The 19,777-nt window shown below is 50.4% G+C and overlaps 1 protein-coding gene across 2 annotated transcripts; it reads right to left on the minus strand.

The window, feature by feature from the left end:
• Positions 1–289: 289 nt before the first annotated feature.
• Positions 290–19,777, minus strand: bard1 (BRCA1 associated RING domain 1). Of its 2 annotated transcripts, XM_088605785.1 has the most exons (12): positions 19,693–19,777; positions 19,260–19,506; positions 18,847–18,903; positions 17,976–18,121; positions 15,756–16,729; positions 12,989–13,069; positions 12,416–12,588; positions 5,587–5,707; positions 5,212–5,332; positions 4,467–4,559; positions 2,527–2,624; positions 290–1,051 (listed from the first exon to the last, which is right to left on the minus strand). In XM_088605785.1, exons 2-12 carry the CDS (start codon positions 19,418–19,420, stop codon positions 590–592), a joined length of 2,487 nt encoding a protein of 828 aa, XP_088461911.1. In that variant the 5' UTR covers positions 19,421–19,506; positions 19,693–19,777; the 3' UTR covers positions 290–589. The 2 variants fall into 2 exon arrangements, with proteins under 2 accessions (XP_088461911.1, XP_088461912.1); XM_088605786.1 differs by lacking the exon at positions 290–1,051 and adding an exon at positions 1,058–1,406 and having other exon boundaries at positions 19,260–19,697.

The following is a 19,777-nucleotide window of genomic DNA, read 5'->3' on the forward strand; positions in this document are numbered from 1 at the left end:
ATCCGCTTGCTTCCTGACAGGCGGGTGTAATTGGTTCAGTCTTCTTTTCTTTTTCTCGTCTCCTTCATTGTGCCTGAAACGCATGCCTTCCTGCCGTTCTGGTGCAAAGCGGCCCCGCTCTGTGACTGACTGCAATGAGCGCGTGGCTTGAGAACCCAGAAGCACGGGATTCTCGGCTTTTCCTCTCCGGGAAAAAAACAAAACAAACAAGCTCGGGCTTTGTTCTCCTAAAGCAAACTGCGGGCTGAAACACAGAGTGGGGAAAAAAAACTCTCCAAAACAAAACAACTGACGCTGCATGATTTATTTTAGAATATATTACTGCAGAAAAAGACAGGTAAACATAAATATTTAACAACAGTAAAAATTCACTTAAGAACACCTTCTACATTTAACATCTTCTCTTAGTGTGTGAATGTACATACTGGAACACCCTCTTCATGACAGCTGCTGAGCCATTAATATAAAAAGAGAAGTACGTACAAGATACGTACAGATATATTCACAGCTCTTGTACAGTCGCAGGCAGTAAAAGCAGGCGTTCAGATGCAAAGAAATGGCGGGAAAAACAGAACCTCCCCCCAAATAATCATAAATCCAAGGCGACGGACCCGGGTGAGACCCGAGCGTCTGCCACCTGAGTTTCATGCACCGCGGTGTGGTGTGCCGCCGGGAAACCTCGCCTCGGCGCGCGCAGAGGGCCCGGGGGCTGGGGCTCGGGTTCGGGCACGGGAAGGAGCCGGAAGGCCACGATGCAGTCCAGGAGCCAGGCCGAGGGGGCGGACCAGACCTTGCCCAGGCGGACGCGCGGCGGGCGGTAGGCCGAGCCGCGGTCGTACAGCACGTACTGCGTGCAGGAGCGCTGGTCCGAGCCCGGCGGCGCGTGGTAGGCGGCCGCGGCGACGGTCTGCGTCACGTCGCTGTCGGGCTTGGGCTGCCGCAGGAGCAGCCGGCCGCCGCCCTCCCTCGCCAGCCGCAGCAGCTCGTCCCTGGGGGGCCGCCGGAACGAGCCGCGCAGGAAGAAGAAGCAGCCGTCGAAGAGCCGGGGGAGCTGGGGGGGACACGGGTTCCGTGAGCCCCTCTGGGACCCTCGCGCGGGCCTGCCCCCGGAACGAGAAGCCCGACCGCACGCAAGTGTTCCAGAAATGAATCTATCTAATCTAATCCATCTAAAACATATAATACAATATATATAATATCATACCTGTCTATAATCTATCTATCTAAGATGCATGTAAATGTATCTAAATCTTATAATCCCCGTCTCTGAACTGGCTTCCTCACTCTGCTCTCCTCCCCACTGAGAGCTGGTGTGCGGGGAGCGTACTGGTGCACTCTGGCTGCACACTGGTGGGTCCTCATCACTGTAAAGTGTCCAGAGTAACAAGTAATAGGTTTATTCCATGCTGAAAAAAAGAAGAAAGAGAACACAACGTTTCGGCCGTGGAGCCTTCTTCAGGTGTCAACCTGACACCTGACACCTGACACCTGACACCTGACACCTGACACCTGACACCTGACACCTGACACCTGACACCTGACACCTGACACCTGACAACCTGACAACCTGACAACCTGACAACCTGACACCAGCTGACACCTGAAGAAGGCTCCACGGCCGAAACGTTGTGCTCTCTTTCTTCTTTTTTTCAGCATGGAATAAACCTATTACTTGTTGCTTTGCAGCCTACGCATGCTGACGCAGCTACCCACCTGAACAACTAAGTGTCCAGAGTGTCTAGAACAGCGCTATAGAAGTGGAAGGAATTATTATTATGATGTGTCTGTGTGGAGCTTCTGTAAAAAAAAAAAAACAACAACTCCTGCAAATCCAGAATGACAGCAAATGCTTGAAGGATCCGATTCCTTGCGAGTGGAATGCCAAACCCTGAACCTCCTCGGCTGACTTCGCTGTGACCCCCCCGTACACGCCTACATCCCGCAGGAGAGCCTGTTGGGATGAGGGCCCTCCCCTGCAGAGCGGACTAGGCAGAAGAAACGGTGCTGGGCCTGGCTCCGTTCATCGCGGGCAGCCCAGGGATGGGTTTGTAAGTCTTGGACTCACGCGCAGATTCAGGTTTGCGGACGAGCACAAGCTGCTGGAATTGTGCCGCGTCCTCTGCTCTTCCTGCAGCCTGGGCTTGCGTCTACCAGAGCCAGGACCACTGTTCTCGACTTACAGGGAATTCCAGAAATAAATGCGGACGCTGCTGAATATTCAATACCGCAAAGCAGAATGCCTCTGAAGGTTGGCCTAACAAAACCCAAAAATCAACTCTGCAATAATTCAGCTATTGCTTTTTTTTAACTACAATGAACAAAAGAAGTAATTTATAGCTGTATGCTTCGCCGATTTCTAAGGATTTAAGACTCCCACAGCAGAGCTGTGTCCCACCTCCGTCAACGTCGCCCCATGAAACTAAAACCGAAAAAAACCGAAGCCGCAGAGACATCTTCGTGGTTTCGAGATTCTCCAGTAAGAAACGGCCCGAGTGTTGCGTTCCCCAGACTGTATTCATACGTTACCATGTTCTCTCTGTTCACACGGCTGCGCTGGGCCCCCTCTCCAACTTCATAGTCGCTCTCCGGGGCAAGGGTACCAGCCTTGAGAGAGTGCTCCACCCCTGCACAGAGGAAACACAGCTCTGAGCACGCGCCGCACCGCAAATATCCGCTGGCGCCCTCTTAAGAAAACAGACATGAGCCCCTGTTATTACTGGGGGCCGTTTCGGTCAATGCGCGATCCAAGGTATTTCACCGGTTCAGAGACGTCTTTTCCTGTGACACTGCATTGTTCTATGGTTCTGTGGCTCTTTCCTGTGATACCGCATGCCTACGGGCTGCTGTGAAAACACAGCTCTGAGCATGGACAAGTAGGGTCTGAGCTCGATCTGGTTCTCAGGAGGCGGCCCATCCTGTGTACAGATGTTCCCAGGACCACACAGTATTAGTTCCATCTCTGCAAGATTGTCTGGCACAGTACATCACTCATACCGTTGTCTGGATTTCCATTCTTTCTGAGAAATGATCAAAGCCCTTCCTACTTCTGCATTATCTTCTATAAACATCCTATCTACACCTGTGCTTCTATAGAAGTCATTAACTGTAATTACTACCATTTTTTTTAATTACCACTCAGCGGAACCTGCATTTTAAAAAGCCTTCAAAGGCTCAGCGAGAAGACGGCAATACCTGCATACAACCAGATTACTTATTTCTTTCTGAATGATATAACTGCTCATTAGTGCAACAATAAGGCTTAATTAACACATCTGTTAATTACATTTGTAAAAACAGCAATGTAGTCCCCTGATGGGTGTTGGGCATTCATTCAGTGCTCATAGTGTCTGCTCTGGGGCAGTGATGCAAAACCCTGGAAATTACTCTGGCAAAGCGAATTTCAAACTTGCTTTGCAAACACAGCACTCAGCACTTGTTGTGAAGGGCTCATCAGGGTGTCGCAACACAATCTGTACTGCACAGAATTGGGGGAGAAACGAAGTTTGAAAAATGTATACAAGTAAGTATACACCTGCGCATAAAGGAAAAGCATCTTAAAAAATTAGCCAGTAAAGGATTGAAGACAAAATGGCTTCTAATGGGGGTATTTATTAATCTCGTGAAGGTCCATCATGGATCCGACACAGTCATTGACTGTGCTGGGAGATACAGTCACCGAGCTGTACAAAGGCAACACTGCCCAGTACTGCAGGATTTACCTAGCGGCACCGTCTTTTCCTTCCCCCTTAGGCTGAGTTCCCCCCCCCCAATATATACATCCATCCATTTTCTAGTCGCTTCATCCGATTCAGGGTCGTGGGGAAGGCAGAGCCTATTCCGGCAAGAAAACGGGCGCAAAGCGAGATACTGGATAGGACACCACAATCGCAGGGCAGACACAAACACACACACTCACACCAGGGCCAAACTTCCCTGAAGCCCATTGACCTATCAGCATGTTTACGGACTGTGGGAGGAGCCCGGAGCACCTGGAGGAAGCCCACACCAACAGGGGGTGAAGGTACCAACTCCACGTAGACTCCACACGGACCGGTCCGGAATTGAACCCAGGGCCCCAGAGCGGACCTCCGCGCCTACTCAAGATATATAGTGGGAGTAAATGCTGAAGGCGGCATCAAGGCACGAGGCTCCTATAATTGGATGGGAATTCTTTGGTCCGATGGGATCTGCACCTGTGGCTAGAAGGTTGCCGGTTTGTATCCCACCGCCGGCGGAGGAATCCTACTCCGTTGGGCCCCTGAGCAAGGCCCTTCACCCCAACTGCTCCAGGGGTGCTGTATAAAAGGCTGACCCTGCACTCTGACCCCCAGCTTCTCTCCCTGTCTGTGTGTCTCATGGAGAGCAAGCTGGGGAATGCGAAAAAAGACAAATTCCTAATACAAGAAAGTGTATAAGTGATCTTTCACTAACCGGTTACCGCCAGCGGACTCGTGGCGGATACTCACACTGAAACTTCAGGATCCAACAGCCGTTCAGCACAGCCAGCAGGCAGCTCAGAGTGGTGGGCATTGGGCCGTCCGCGACCACAACGTGGGTCACTGAGGGGCAGAGGGAAAAAGCAGGCTGTGCCTCAGACGTGACAAGGCCCTTTTTAGAATAAGTGTGGCGTGCGACCCCACTGGACAGATGTATTGGTCGCTCAGAAAGACACCTCCTTCGACGACAGTGTAGTGAAAACCAAGCACTGGGGGGAGAATCTGACAGCAGTTCACGTACAAACAGCCAAGAGGAACATACCCCCTGTGGCCAGTGGCCGCACACACCAGGGTGCCCATGAGAGGGTAAACCATGTACCTCCCGAGTTTAATCCTGGGGAAACCACCTCTGCTGTGCGCTGCCATTGTCGAAAAGCAATCTTCACTCTCCCACTGACAGTTTTCAATATGCAGCTGTTTGAATCGGCCTCCTAAATTGATAAGCACCCTACATTAATACAATCAACACCAGATTCTACAGTTTTCCACGGAACTTTAACTCTATTGTTTGGTCTTCTTTCTAGATTTCACCTATGAGAAGGAGAACATGGCATATATATAGCATTCCCTGCTAATCCCGAGATTGCAGTGGGAGAGGTGATGATCTCAAATAAACCCGGTGGAACCCGGAACTCTAGACCCGGCGGCAGACAGCGGCCATGGGAAGTTAGTTAGAAACAGTCCACCGCGCAGTCCAGCCCCTGCGAAGTCCTACCCGCGCTGGTGAAGCTCTCTGCCTGCCCAACTCCCAGGACTCTGCCCAGCCTGGAGAGCTGTGCCAGCTGGGGCTTGGTCAGCTTACTGCCCAGCACCGTCACGGCCCCAAATCCTCGAACCTGGAACAAAGCGCAGGGACATACAACACTACCTGTCTCTGTTTGTCGTTGCCCATGCTGTCTTAACTGAATACGACCGCATTAATTTGACTCATGAAACAAGTAGCCGTTTTGGGAATGATAAAAGACACTTGACAACATCGAGCTTCTTCTTACTATTATTGTTTGTTGCAATATCGAAGCTTTACGCTGTGAAAAGGGGTAGCATCAGAAACGAGCACCCCCTGTCTGATTCTGCCTGGCCCAAGCCTTACCTTGCTCAAACTGGTTTTGGGGCTCTGCAGTGGGGTTGGGGTCCCCTGGGGAGTTGCCTGCAGGAGGGCCTTCATCTCGGGCGTCTCGGCGTAATCGGCAGGCCGCAGGCCGAAGATATTCCTGCAGCAGCGACACACACGCAGGCTTGATCCACACGGGCAACTTGCAAAGCTTTGCGCTAAAACAAAAAATCCGCTCCTCTATTGGGGCACTTGCAACTTTAAACTTAACTTCTCCTGCAAGCACTTGGAGAAAAAAAAGACACCCAAAAGCACAGAAAAAAAAGCTTTGGAAGAATACCTTGGCTTCCTTTCTAGAAACAGGACGTTTTAGTAGTTGCGGAAAGTTTCAGAAGTTTTCAGAAGAGAGGTGAGTGAACTGAAAGGCCTCCTCTCATTTGCCACTGTTCTCCCGTTCTTTGAAAATCACCCTGGAACTTGTTAGCAGGGAGGATGAACCAACAGGGTGCGAGAGGCTCTCAACAGTACCGTGTGCCTTTTCCCAAGCAAATGCTCACCGCACACCGTCCCACTGCCTTTCCCAAGCTCATGACTCATTTCTTAATCAAACGCCTCATTTTAATTAAATGCTCCTGGCCCAAGAAAGACTTTTATTACTTCCTCTTCTGTACTCCCATAGCTAAGAGCGCACTATAGGGAGTTCGCACAGACGAGCGCTCAGCTCATAGACCCATCAGCAATGAACTCAGTCAGGGCTCCGACTGAGGAGGATCTCCTGCTTATCGTGACCCTGCATGCAGCAGCTCTGCTCTCCTACCCTCGCAGTCCCCCTCTCTCCCCGAGACCTCTCCTGCCCAGTTTCTCTGAAACGTTCCGTCTGGAAAAGCCCCTGAAGCACACAGACCAGTTAACAGTTTGTGAAAGCGCCCTGCGGCACTCCATCGGGAAGGACACTAAACCAAATAAAAACTGAACGGAGACGGAGTTTTTTTTCTAACGCGTTCTCCGCAGATCAAATCCTAACCAGCCCCGGGAGGAATGAGAAAAGCCGGTTGCCTGTGAGCCCTGATCCTGCTGTATCTCACTGATATAAGACAAAAACACACTGCTCCCAACTGACTGCCCGCTGAAACAAGAATTGAGAATGACTTTCCTCTCCTTCTACAGCCTCCCTCTCTGATGAACATGCTATTTCAGCTGCGTTACAGTGACTTTACATACAATCTTGTCCAGTACAGGTATATTCTCTGCCATCACAAAAGTATGCGAGAAATAGGATATAAACACACTAAACTGCAAGAAACAATAATGCTTTCGTTTTGCAGTGGCTGCTTTGTAAACCACTGCCTTCTCCTCTTTTTCCTGGACCTGCACTTCCACAATCCAGCAGGTTTTATACTGCAGGTCACCCTTCAAGCATCATCTTTTAAAGGCTTGGAAGACAAACATAGGTTCTTGGCCAATTCAGAAGGCAATCTGTTCTGCTTATGCAGGACTGTTCATCCCTAGTCCCAGAAGGCTGAAGCCCGTTCTCATTTTCGTTTTAAATGATCTGTAGCCGAACCCAATACCCGATCAAGGATCAATAAGAAACCGTCTTTAAGCTGAGGTTCCATGGCGCGCTGCAGCCCCCCAGGCCCTGGGTCTGTCCCCACTTGCAGCAGACAGAAGCAGGCTCTGCTTTCACACATGATGTGAAAAAAGCAGGCACTCAGCTCCAGACCACAGAGCGCCCTGCTCTCGCTGGCGGCAGTAACCTCCCCTGACCCCACGGACCCTGGTCATTCCTTTCTCCCTGGCGGGGGCAGGCTGTTGAGGGCCCGTTCCTCAGCGCCGAGCAGTAGCTGGCTCAGGCCATGGAGGCAAATTACTTTCAGCTCATTTGATTGCTTGCCAAAAGACAGGAGAAAAAAAAAGCTGCTTTCTGCTGGATGTCCAGGAGCAGCTATGGACCGAATCTAGAACCACGCTCCTAGCTAATCTACTGCTTTCGTTTTGCAGCCTACTGTTCCAGTGCTTTACTGAACAAACTAAAAAAAACAACAACACAATGCCTGCTGTACACATCATCGGCTGAAAGACCAAGCTACCACACATTGATACACCCCAGCCTCTCGCCTGCTAAACAGCCAGGTTCCAGTGTCAGAAGAGACGTTTTAAATCCCTTTAAAAAAAGGACTGCGAAGCACAACCTGCAGACGATTTTCTTCCCTTCCTATACTGTCGATTTACTGCACAGCTGCAGCTGAAAACAGCACCTGAAATGAGGTGCTGCATAAACAGCACTTTAATGACATGTAAAATGAAACGGTCTGAGAAGTAAATTTAGCGGGATGGCTAACAGTATGTCACCAGCTCTGACAGAGTCTGGCAAAATGCATCCTATCACACCTCTCAATCACACCTTTGTTTTACAAAAATCGCAATTGGCAACTGTGTGGCACCATTACTTTCTTTTTCTAGCACTCTGTTAGCGCTCACTGGCAGAGAGATTTCGCTGACAATTTTCGCCCTATATCCAACCTTACCTCTTGCAATTCAATTAAATAAGCATCTTATTGCAAATAACCTCTTTGAACCCTTCCAATCAACTACACGGCACAGATACTGCCCTGGCTAAAGTCAGTAATGACCGTCTTTCTATCCTTATTCTCCTAGAGCTCAGTGCCGCTTTTGACACTGTTAATTACAACATCTTGAGACTGGAGTTTCTGACATTGTTCATAAAAGGTTCATCTCTTACCTTAGTGATTGCCAACGCTTTGTCTCTTTTGGGGTTTTCAGTTCCACAGTGCTCAGGAATGGGCCCCCATTCTATTCAGCATTTACATGTGCCTTCTTGGTTAACTCTTAAGATCACATGGTCTGAATTGTAATTTCTACGCAGATGATTCTCACATCTACCTCCATACTAAACCCGACACTAAAGTGGCAGTTTCTGCACTCTCTAATTGCATCTATGACATGAAAACCTAAATCCATAGTGACCAACTTCAGTATGCCCAGAATTCAGCAGCCAGAATCCTGATCAGGTCTAGTGCAAGTGATCACATTACTCCTGTCCTGGAGTCCTTGCACTGGCTTCCGTTCAGTTTTCGAGTTGACTTCAAAATCCTCATGCTCACCTACAAGGCCCTGCATGGCTTGGCACATCAGTACCAGCCCTACTAGAATTCTATCCTCAAGGACAGCAGGGAGTCACATCCCCTGAGCTCATTCAAATCCAGACTCAAAACCTTCTTCTTCAGAAAGGCTTTTATTTAATTGATATCTACTGTGTTGGCCCACCTACACCCTTGCTTCAATTGTTCTAATTCTGTTATCTCCTCCACAAAGTGCTTTGAGAAGCTGTTTTGAGGCGCAATGTAAAATACAGTTTATTATTATTAACACTCTAAACCAAGGTCTCTAACCCTGGTCCTGAAAAGCCCCAGTCTTATAGGGCACCTGTGTCTAAAGGTTGGGATCACTTGTAAGTTATTGATGAAGCAAACATCATTAACAGAAGACCTCTGGTCCTTGAGGGCAGAAGGGTACTAGGATTCTTGTCCCAGATGATCTGTACTTGACTTCATTTTGTAAGACGTGCTTAATTGACCAAGAGGAAACAGTTCCAAGTCTTTAGTAATCGGTGATTTAATGGTGTCCCATAAAACCTGCTGCACTGAGGCCTTTCAGGACCTGGGTAGGAAACCTCGTGTTCAGCAAAGTTGCACAAATAGCTGTTGTGCAGTAAGCCAGAGAAAAACCTTCAAAGATTCACATTCACCTGTTTGCCCAGGTGATCCAGATGTGGTTGGCACAGCTGGCACATCCCCACTGGAGGAATCCCACTTGCAAGTCATGTCATGACAAGGTCAGGCTCAAAGCAGCTCTGTCTGGACTAGAGGACTGAACCCTGCCTCTGAGCATGAGCCTTAACTGAAGCAAAATGGGAGCTCCTGAATTCACACTTAGTGATTCAGTAACAGCAAAACGAGAAATGACTTGATGGCTGTATCTGAAGTGTGTACCCCTCGGCAGACCCTTCGCAATTCCAATGTGCAGCACACCCAGAGCTTTAGATCCTGAGTTATTTAAAATATGAGGTTTGCCAACCATGACACACAGCATGCTCCCAGCACCCTGCACTGTTCTCTGCAGCTATCAGCTCCCTGCCCCCTGCCCCCAGCACCCTGCTATCTGCTGCCACCAGCTCTCTGTTCCTCGCACCCTGCGCCCTGCTTTCTGCTGCTATAAGCTCTGCTCTTAGCACCCTGCTTTCTGCTGCTCAAGCTCTCTGCACGCTGTACTCTGCCACCAGTGCCCTGCTATCTGCTGCCACCAGCTCTCTGCCCCCTGCCCCCTGCCCCCTGAACCCTGCCCCCTGAACCCTGCCCCCTGCCCCCTGCGAGGGCCGTGGCGAGCCGGAGATTGATGGCGGGCGGCGAGGACTCGTGGGGAGCGCGCGCCACGCGGCTAGGCCCCGTGTGAAATGAAGGGTGACGCCGGGACCATATCAAGCGATTAATTAAAAAGAAGCAAAGAAAAATAGGTTTGGTTCGGGAGATTAAACGTCTGCACCGCGATAAAACCTGGGGGACAATTAATAGGTCCACTGGTCCATAAAATATTTAATTTGGATTCATGAAGCCTCCCCCCCCCCACCAGCACCAGCGGAGGAAATGTATTGCTTCTGTTTAAGAGGAGAAAAAAGAAAAATAGAGCTGACGTGGTTCCAATTATTAATGTGTATGAAAAAAAGAACATGCCCACAATACAGAAAAAGTAAACGATATTTATTCAGCAGCGTCTGGCTTTGGAGGCAATTCCAGAGGGAAAAGAAGTAAATAAATAAAACTCCTTTTCCTACCACTAAGTGCTGGTGGGAGTTGCCAGGTAACCTGTTTTCAGACAGATTTTTTGCTGCCTGGCTTTTTTACAAAAACACTGGCTCGTTTCTCCTTTAATCTTGGCCACAGTGTGCAGTGGGGTCATGGGTAATATGAAACCAGCCTTTTGCTAGGAAAGACCAAAAAAACATCTCTCTGGTAAAAACAATAATTAAAAACCCTTCCTTAAACGTACCAGCGCTTCATTACAACACTAGATTACCACACACCTGCTGGTTCTCCCACCAGCCCCACTTCATTACTCAAAGCCCTAATTGCAATAATCACAAGGAGCTTGACTGGAACATTTGAAAATGTCCCCCCCCCAAAACAGTTAATATCTGACATGTCCAAACAGTTCCAATGAATCCTATTGTGAAGTCTAGGGGTTCAGCTGTACAACTGCGACTCTCAGTGAGATCTCGGCTGGAACAGATCCCAGTGTGTGGCCCTGTAAGACCAGGACTGGGAACCCCTGCCCTTAGGGCAGAGCGGTGGCACTGTGGCTCAGGATCTGCGCCTGTGGCTGGAAGGTTGCCGGTTCAATTCCCACGGCCGGCAGAGGAATCCTACTCCATTGGGCCCCTGAGCAAGGCCCTTAACCCCAGCTGCTCCAGGGGCGCTGTACAATGGCCGACCCTGTGCTCTCACCCCAAGCTTCTCTCCCTGTCTGTGTGTCTGTGTCTCATGGAGAGCAAGTTGGGTATACGAAAAGATTAATTCCTAATGCAAGAAATTGTATATGGCAAATAAAGTGATCTTATCTTATCCTTGTGCACGCACCATGAGGGCTCCCAGACAAGCACAGAAGCCACAGGACTGTCTTTCTGCAGTCTCAGACCGCTTGCAGGCAGGATTCCAAACACAGTCTGCAGTCTCAAACGCGTAAATAGCACAACACAACATCCCAGTATTGAAAAATTCATCTGATTAAAAAACAGAATAAATAGCTAGTCGAGAGCATTACACCGCACATATCTGTACAATATGAGACTTGCAGGATGGAACAGTGTAGAGATTTCGGAAATTAAAAAGAGATTACACCCTTAAATTATTTTGCAATTTGCAGTTTAGCCCCTCCAGTCAATGTTTGGCTAGCCTTGCTGACCAAGAGCCGAGTCGCTTACACAGAGAACCTTTTCTCATTTGTCATTCAAGAGCTGCATTTGTCTTTTGAATACTGCAAACTTTTTTTTTAATGTAATTGTTCATTTAACTAGGTAAATAACTGGAGAACAAATTCTCATTCGCAATGCCGAACTGGGAGACAGTTCACACAGCAGGGCGTGAACCCTAGCACTCTGAGTGAAGAGCTCCGCTCTTGTCACACAACAGTGCTTCACATCTTATTTGAACCCGCAACCTTCCTATTACAAGTCCCCAACCTTAACCACTAATCCACACTGCTGCCCAATTTCAGATTCTAAAAGTCAGCCTTTGGACACCCGCCATCTCTTTCCATGAGCTGATGAGCACTGCAAGCCTTTCCAGAGGCAGAAGGATGGCAACCTGATGGTTAAATCCGTTTAATTAAATCCTGTATCTTCCCCAGAAAAAGAAGAAGAAAACATCCTGATCTATTCACCTCCCCCAGGCTACAGATGTCTCTGCATTTCTCTGTGTATTTATCCATCAGATTTAATTAACGTTCATCCATCTCGCTATCTACAAAACCTGCATCCATCTTTCCAAAGTGATTATATATCCTCCTGCCTTTCTATTTAAACATCTATCACCACTGGTCTGTGACGATCCCTGCAGTCGAAGTGTCCGGCAGCCTGCAGCTCTTTGTCCATCAGCACACAGTGTGAGGGGCCCAACACACAGCCTGACAGCCTCTCCCTCCATCTCCTGACTTTGCCAGAGTTTAACACTTAGGCCGCACAAGAACAAAAGTCTGCCACTTCACAAAAACCCTGGGCCCAGGAGGAAAGCAAGCATGGCTTCATTTGAGAGGGCGTGCTTCGTGACTGGACAGGGCTCAAGGGGAGACTCACACTACGTCCTGCGAGGCGCCGTGTTCCAGCAGCAGCCCGACGACGAGCGTGTGGCCGTTCCTGACCGCGTCGTGCAGCGGCGAGTCGTTCTGGTACCCCGGTGTGTTCAACAGCGCCCCCTGCTGCAGCAGCACCTCCACTACAGGCAGGTGTCCGTGGTTACAGGCCTCATGCTGCAGCATCAAGGATATCATACGACACTGGATTAGAGTTCTTTTTCGGACACAGGGTAGGCTGGATCACAATTGAAGGAAAAGAGCCTTAACAAGACAAAACATTCAACAAGACACTGTGCACTGCTAAATCTCCACTTAGGAATCTTTGCTGAATTTAATGCACTATTTATGTATCCTTTATGTAACAAAGGTCACAGTATGTATCAGCAGATCCATTTCGGGAGCACTGCACTCCTGTCTGGCACAACAACCCTCTAGAAAGGACGGGTAGGGGACCCCAATGGTTTAAACAGAAAGACAGAATCATTCACACTGAACAAACTGGCTCTGTTCAACACACTAAGACACAGCTGCCACCTCACCGCGGCAGGAAGAGCACCCAGACACAGACACTCACCAGGGGAGTCCAGCCAGCATGATCCTTCAGGTTGGGGTCTGTCCCACTGCTCAACAGCTCCTGCACAGCCTGCACATCTCCCTAGAGAGGCAGAGGATGGAACCAGGAGAAAGAAAAACTGTGAAATAGAACTCGCTGATCTCCACTGCACACTTGGCAGAGGTTCTTAAAGAAACTTCTTAACGGAGCTCCCCTCCAGTCTTCTCTCTGCCCAACACACTACTATTGTAAGGGTCCCAGGTCCAGTCAGGACTGCTGTCCAGCAGGTTTTAGAGTCCCTTCAAATCTCCAGCTTCTCGAGGACAAGGAAAGGCTTCAACTGGTCCAATTGAGCAATTAATGAGTTCAATAAAGGGCTCAGGAGGAAAGAAAATCTGAATCTTTCTGGCCTCCAGGATCAGGGTATTTTGGACCGCGGGGGATTCATTGATGTGTAACACCAGAAGGTTTCTTCTTCCCAAACTGCACTCAAGACCAGCTAACCCGCTAGAACTAGGTTTCAGGTAACGAGACATATATATCAAAGAGATAAGAGCAGGGGATCGCGTCAGCATGCGATGGCGCCAGTCAAGCAGAGGTTAACTTCACGCAGAGATGCAGAAAGAAGAAACACCGAGATCTCCTCCGCTCACACCCAAATAACTCTACAGCCTAAACTTTTTTCTTCCCTCTCCCCCCCACGTTTCAGCATGGAGTTAACATCTAACAGTTTCTATCGGTTAGCACTTGATTCAGCTCCACTTCCGATGTATTTCAGCTGTCTGTCTGCGCCAATGCGCTGACACAGGAAACCCAGGCAAGCAAACTTCGCCCCAGCACTCTATTATCAGAAACGTAATTCCAGGGAATGAAATGAGCAATTAGAAAAGCTGTAATTAATGCTATACTAATTAAAGAGCAATTCAGAAGAGCTCTTAATCAGGGGTGCACCCTGTAAATGTATTGGAGACCCTTTTCTTCATATATAATGAAAGTGTTCGTTACCAATTTTAAATTTGACTTATGCTTCAGAGCAGTATGAAAATTACCTAATGCAACTGCACTGTTTTCTTATGGATGCAGAACTCTTCCCAACAGCTTGGAAGTAAAGCCCAAGCACTGTTTCAGACACTGACTAAGAAACGGTGGTGATGATTCTCAGTTTGAGCAGACGGAGATATCATATTACTCTTCAATGGTCAAGGAAGCCCAGGCCTAAATATCTGGTGTCTTCTTGTACTGATCAGCTGCCTATTTCATTCCTTTCTTCCCAGTGTGAAGAGCAACCCGTCCCTCCCCAGCACAAAAGACAGACTGGCGGATTAGGTGTGGAGTGGGAGAGCTTGGCTCTTCCACTCCAACCCAGTGCAGGACTGTTGGGTTACACAACTCGCCCAGCTCCAGGGGATCAGTCCAGCAGTTAAGGAATACCTGGTGCAATCTGAGGGCAGCCCAGTGGCGCAGTGGTTCGCTTTGCTGCCTTGCCGAGCTGGGACCCTGGGCTTAATTCCTGGGGTGCTGCCTGTGTGGAGTTTGTGTGTTTCCCCCCTGTTTGCAGGGGATTCCTCCCATATTTTCCGAAGACATACTGGTAGGTTCATTGGCTTCTGGGAAAATGGGCCCTCGGTGTGAGTGTGTGCCTATGTCTGTCTGAGCCCTGTCATGGACTGGCGTCCTGTCCAGGGTGTATCCTGCCTTGCTCCTGTTGCATTGCATTATATATATTAATGGGAACAAGCAGAGGTAAAGTCCTCGCTGAAGAGTAGGACATAAAGGCCCAATGTTTCTGCTGCTGAACCTCTTTGAATGTGAGGGAAAACCAAACTCTCTTTCTCCCACTGAAGAAGGATCAGCAACCGAATCACTGTCTTTCTTCTTCCTGCTTTTCAGTGTGACATTAACTTTGCTTGTTCCTTTACAGCCAGCACACACTGATGTACTGTAGCTCCCCGCTCGAACCTAATAATAATATTTCTTTTATATAGAGCATTTTACTATGCATGATCTCAAGGCATTAACCATCAATCACAAGAGAAAGGCATGGGCACATTAAAACAGCAAACGAGACAGAAAAATGTCAGGATATAAAAATGAGTTTTCTACATCTGATAAGGGTTGAGAGATCATTCCGCAGTCTTCATGGACTGGATGATCCGGTGTGTAAATTTCACTACATCTATTGCACATTTTGTTTTAATAGCCTAAAAAAACCTTCTGCAAGAAGCAGCAGAGGGGTGATGTACGAGATACCCGGGTGCCGACAACATTAACACGCCGTTATAGTCATTATCAAGAGACACATGGACCGAGCGGGACAGAAACATTCACAAAGCCTTCTCCGGGCAGGTTTTCAAGTGCCATGTTTCATTTCAAACAACATCCTGCAGGTCCTTCAGCCGTGCCTGATAGGATTGCGAGCCAGCCCGACATATCATTATGAAAATATTGATTTCTACGTTCATGCTGCTCCAGAAGTGAGATGGAGATTTCCCCCTCGCGTGCCAGTACGGCTTTTACTCCCCCACCTGATGCAAAACCACCCTGACGAAGCGCAGACTCCACTCTGCCCAGCAGAGAGCGGGAGCGTGGAATCTGTTGGGGTCCCGCCCCCTAGATCAAAGCCTGCTTGCGTTTGCTGAAAGGAATTCTGGGAAGAGATCCTGGAAGCAGAGGAAAATTGTGACGGGGCCCTCGTGCACCGAGGCGGCACGGACCACGTGTCCACCAGGGATACTTCCATCCCTGAAGGGCAGCGCGAGTCAGAGCCATCATCTCCGTTCCCCCCTACCTTTATAGCTGCCAAGTGCAAGGGGGTTTCTCCTTTGAAGTTCTTCTTCATCGCTGCCAGTCTCCCGGGGGGCGCCGCCTGCCCAGGGGAGGCCGAAGACCCCCGCCTCAGGGGCGCCCTCCTCCTCGGCGAGTGTGGCGCGGGCTCCCTGCCACCCTCCCCTCCCGCGCCGGACTCTGGGCCCACCCTGGCCTTCTTGGGGACGGGCGGCACGCAGGGGCCTGCGGGTGGCGGGGAAGAGGAGGCGCCGGCTCGGCAGCCGGGGGACCTCCGGGGTGTTCTCGGGGAGCCCTGAGCACTGGAGCGCGGGCCCCGCCTCGGCCTCACGGGGGCGCCCTCGCCCGCAGAGCCTGTCCCCTGCGGCGGAAGCGGCGCCGGCTCTCCCGCCGGGCCCGGGCTGGGAGCGGGCTCCTCCGCCCCGTCTCGACCGGTCTGTGGAGCCCTCACGGCCACCCGCAGGGAGGACCTCCTCGCTCCTTCCCGCTGAGAAGGGCCAGCCCGCGGCCCCTCGGGGTCTCCAGCACCGCGGACCACATCCGGGGCCAGGAAGGACACAGCTTTCTTGGACGTCACCTGCTTTCCCTCCAGTCCCTCTTCCTCCTCCTCCTCCTCCTCCTCCGCTGCCTTCGCCCCGGGGCCCCGTGCGGTCTGGACGCCCCACTCCCGGTTGACGCGCTTCAGCCTCTGCCTCTTGCTGACCCCGCCCTTCGGTTTCCCCCGGGGTGCGGCTCTGGCGCCGTGCTTCCTCTTCCTGCCCTCAGCCGAGCTCTGGGACGAGGAAGAGGCGGCGAAGTCGAAGACGGAGGCCTCGGCCGGGCCCGCCGGGCGGCCGGCCTCCGCCTGCGCGTCTGGGGCTCCGCTCCCTCCCCTCTCCAGCCGGCACCTGACCTTGCGGCTCCGCGGGCTGAACCAGATTCTGAAGTTCTTCCTGTGCCTCCCGAGGGATCGGGCCGCAGGGCCAGCCTGCGGGGAAGCTAGAAGACAAGATCGGCTGCCGCATTAAGACCTGCTTTTCCAGCGGTCGCCCACTGAAAGACACTCAACTCACAACTAAATTGAGATAAAACGCTGCACAACGGGGATGCAGTTTTGTGTATTCTGCAGACATCCAGAAAGTCAAGCAAGCGGAACGCCGAGGTCTTTAATCTTTAATTCAATCAGTGCTTTTAAATGCTTTCTATTTTAAATAACCAGAAAGCACAGCATTCACCACAAAATAAAAACAAACTTAAAACAGAGGCTTCCGAGTGGCTCTACGTGCAAAGGTTTTCTTACAGAATGCAGGGTTAGTGCAGGAGTGTACTGATCTGGATTCTTCAACAGGCAGCACGCCATCAGTGAAGCAGTTTCACTGTGGCTGGCTGGGCTGATCTCCACCAGGTTATCCCGGAAGAGTCAACAACAAGCGCTGCTGCTTGCTGTGTAAGCATAGCATCGCCCCTCTAAGCGATGCTGCTTCTCCTGCAGGGATCTGCAGCAGGAACATTTGGTGGAATGGTTGTGCGCAGTTCAAGTTTTAGACAGAGATACACATGGCCCCATTCACTGGTGCAGGTAGGAGAGCCACAGAACTAAACCCAAGCTGGTGAACCCCTGGCGAGTTCAGATTTGACTGCATACACTTCCAGTCCTAAGTGAAGAAAAAATAATCTGCAGTTAACTATAAAGTGCTCCACAGCAGATTCCGCAGAAGAAAAGGGTAACGAACTGGGGAGCTCAAGTCCGCCTGGCCTGTGTGACAGCTTAGACAGCAGGTTGGTGCTTTGCGCTGGGCGCGAGAAACCCGGGGTGTCGAGCTGTCGACGGCAGCTGGGTGCCGGCTCTGAAAGAGGGTGACCCCAGAGATTAGCGCCGCCGTCATCGGAGACCTCGCGCAGCTGCAGCGCAGAGTTAAATCGGCCTGCTTTGTCTGTGCCGGGAGCCCAACGCACAAATACACGCCAGAGCTAATTACACTGAATAATGACAGTAATTAGCTCTACAAAGATAACACTCCACAGAAGAAAAGAAGAACTATGTAGATACGGAGTGAGCTCCTGTGTGGACTCTTTATGAAGGGTTAGGCGAGGCACCATTATTTTGCTTCATCTGTTGCACGTTGCCTTTTAATAGCACACAAAATCCCAAAGAAGAAAAGAACACATGTCCTGCATGGGCCCTGTTAAAGCCCGAGACCTTAACACTTCGCCGGCCGGACAAGGAAGGGAGTAGATGAGTTACCTGCGCCTCCGCAGTGAAGCAGGGACTCCAGCTTGTGGACGTGCTGGGTGATGCTGTCCAGCTGCCGGTTAATCTGCAGGTCTGTGAGCCACACCGGGGTGTGACACACACTGCAGCCCTCGCTCACACACCCGACAGCGCATGTCCTGCAACGACACACACACACCTCTTGACGAGTGGCCCTCACGTGAACAGAAGTGTCTTGACCAGTCTGCTCCCATCCATCCATCCATTTGCTAAGAGCTTCTTCCAATTCAGGGTCGTGGGGGGAGCTGGGGGCCTATCCCAGCAAGCAACAGGCGCAGGGCAGGGTACACCCTGGACAGGACGCCAGTCCACAGGTCCGCAGGGCACAGACACAAACACACACACACGTACCAGGGCCAATTTTTTTTTCCCACAAGCCAATCAACCCACCACTGAGAGAGGAAACCCATGTGAAAACACATGGGAACATGCAAACTCCACACAGACAGCACCCCCGGTCCGTAAATAAACCCAGTGCTGCGAGACAGAAATGCTAACCACTGCACCGCCATGCTGCTGCCCCCACTGCAATCCCGCCTTGAATATTTCACCAATTACACATCAGGAGAGTCGAAGGAGGTCGAGTCAGCATTGCTAACAGCACCATATTATAACAGCAAGTGCGTTCGGTTTAACAACACAGTGCTCAAAGGTTCTTGTCTGGCATGACTACAACACGATGCTAAACCATTATTCTGCCTCTCATCGCAGGCTGGGCGAAATACAATGTCATTCCTCTTGTGCTGCACTCTGACGATCCCCGTTTTGATACTGTAAGAGGCTTGCCTGATTGCAGTCGCTGATTTGCAATAGCTGCAGGGTGTTCATGCTGCAGGACACTCACCGGCAGAACACATGTTCACAAGCCCCAAGACACACGGGCTCGCTGAGGAGGTTTTCACTGCAAGACAGATCACAAAGCACCGCGTCAACACAGACAAATGCGCCCTAACTTCAGTCACACCGTCTCAGTCATGTCGTAGATCATGTAATCCTGAAGTAAAGGGGTACATACGGTATGAATCGTTCCCTTTACTCTCAATCGGCTGCATTTATAGATTTAAACATTACTAAAACGCGCTAATAAATCCTTCAAGAAATCGATCACGTAAGAAGTTTGCTCGAACCAAGATGCTCACTACTGGATTATCGCCGGCTGTTAGGCAAGAGGGGGTGGTGCGAGTGCGAGGGAGGTTAACTGTGAGCTGGAAACAAAGTTTTTCCATGTTTCAGGGCTACCGGAGGGGGCTACTGTACCATCTGCAGCACAGCAAGAGGCTCCGCAGCTGCTCGACCGACTGGCGGGTTCTCGTCCAACTCCCGGCCTCGGCCTGCGGGGATAAGCGGCGGTCCATGGACCTGCGGGCCGCTTCGTTCCCGGAGTGACTCCGCAGAATCGCCGTCCAGTTCCCTCTCATAAGTAACACAGAGATATCCGGGTTGAAGAGGGAATTCACTTCTCCCGCCACAAACGGCAGGAAAAGGAGGAGTTCGCGCTGCCAGCCTGTGAAAACAGACACAAATAGCAGTTATTCTACAACGCTGTTTTATTCTGGCCGGCTGTGTGAAGTGTGTCATAACTTTTCGCAGAACGCATTTGTTTTAAACACCGTAGATCCGGTACTTTTGGATTATACGACTTGGTCAAAACTTAAGTTGCCGTGCTGCCCGCTTTATTTTTGTTTCCTACCCGAATTCGTGTAGTTACACGCCCTATTCGGGCTGTGGGCAGCTAGTGTCCAATCACAGCAGACCTCGACCCGAAGCACACCCAC

Source organism: Lepisosteus platostomus, chromosome 14 (assembly GCF_059453375.1).
Source record: "Lepisosteus platostomus isolate fLepPlt1 chromosome 14, fLepPlt1.hap1, whole genome shotgun sequence".
In the NCBI taxonomy this organism is placed as follows: Eukaryota; Metazoa; Chordata; class Actinopteri; order Semionotiformes; family Lepisosteidae; genus Lepisosteus; species Lepisosteus platostomus.

Bases quoted from the DNA above. Each gene is read 5' to 3' on its own strand.
- bard1 (XM_088605785.1), bottom strand. From the start codon at position 19,420: ATGAGAGGGAACTGGACGGCGATTCTGCGGAGTCACTCCGGGAACGAA. The intron at 16,730-17,975 runs GTAACTCATCTA...CTTGTCTTCTAG, and splicing joins GCTTCACTGCGGAGGCGCAG to CTTCCCCGCAGGCTGGCCCT. The intron at 2,625-4,466 runs GTGAGTATCCGC...TCCTCTGTGCAG, and splicing joins TTGGATCCTGAAGTTTCAGT to GGGTGGAGCACTCTCTCAAG.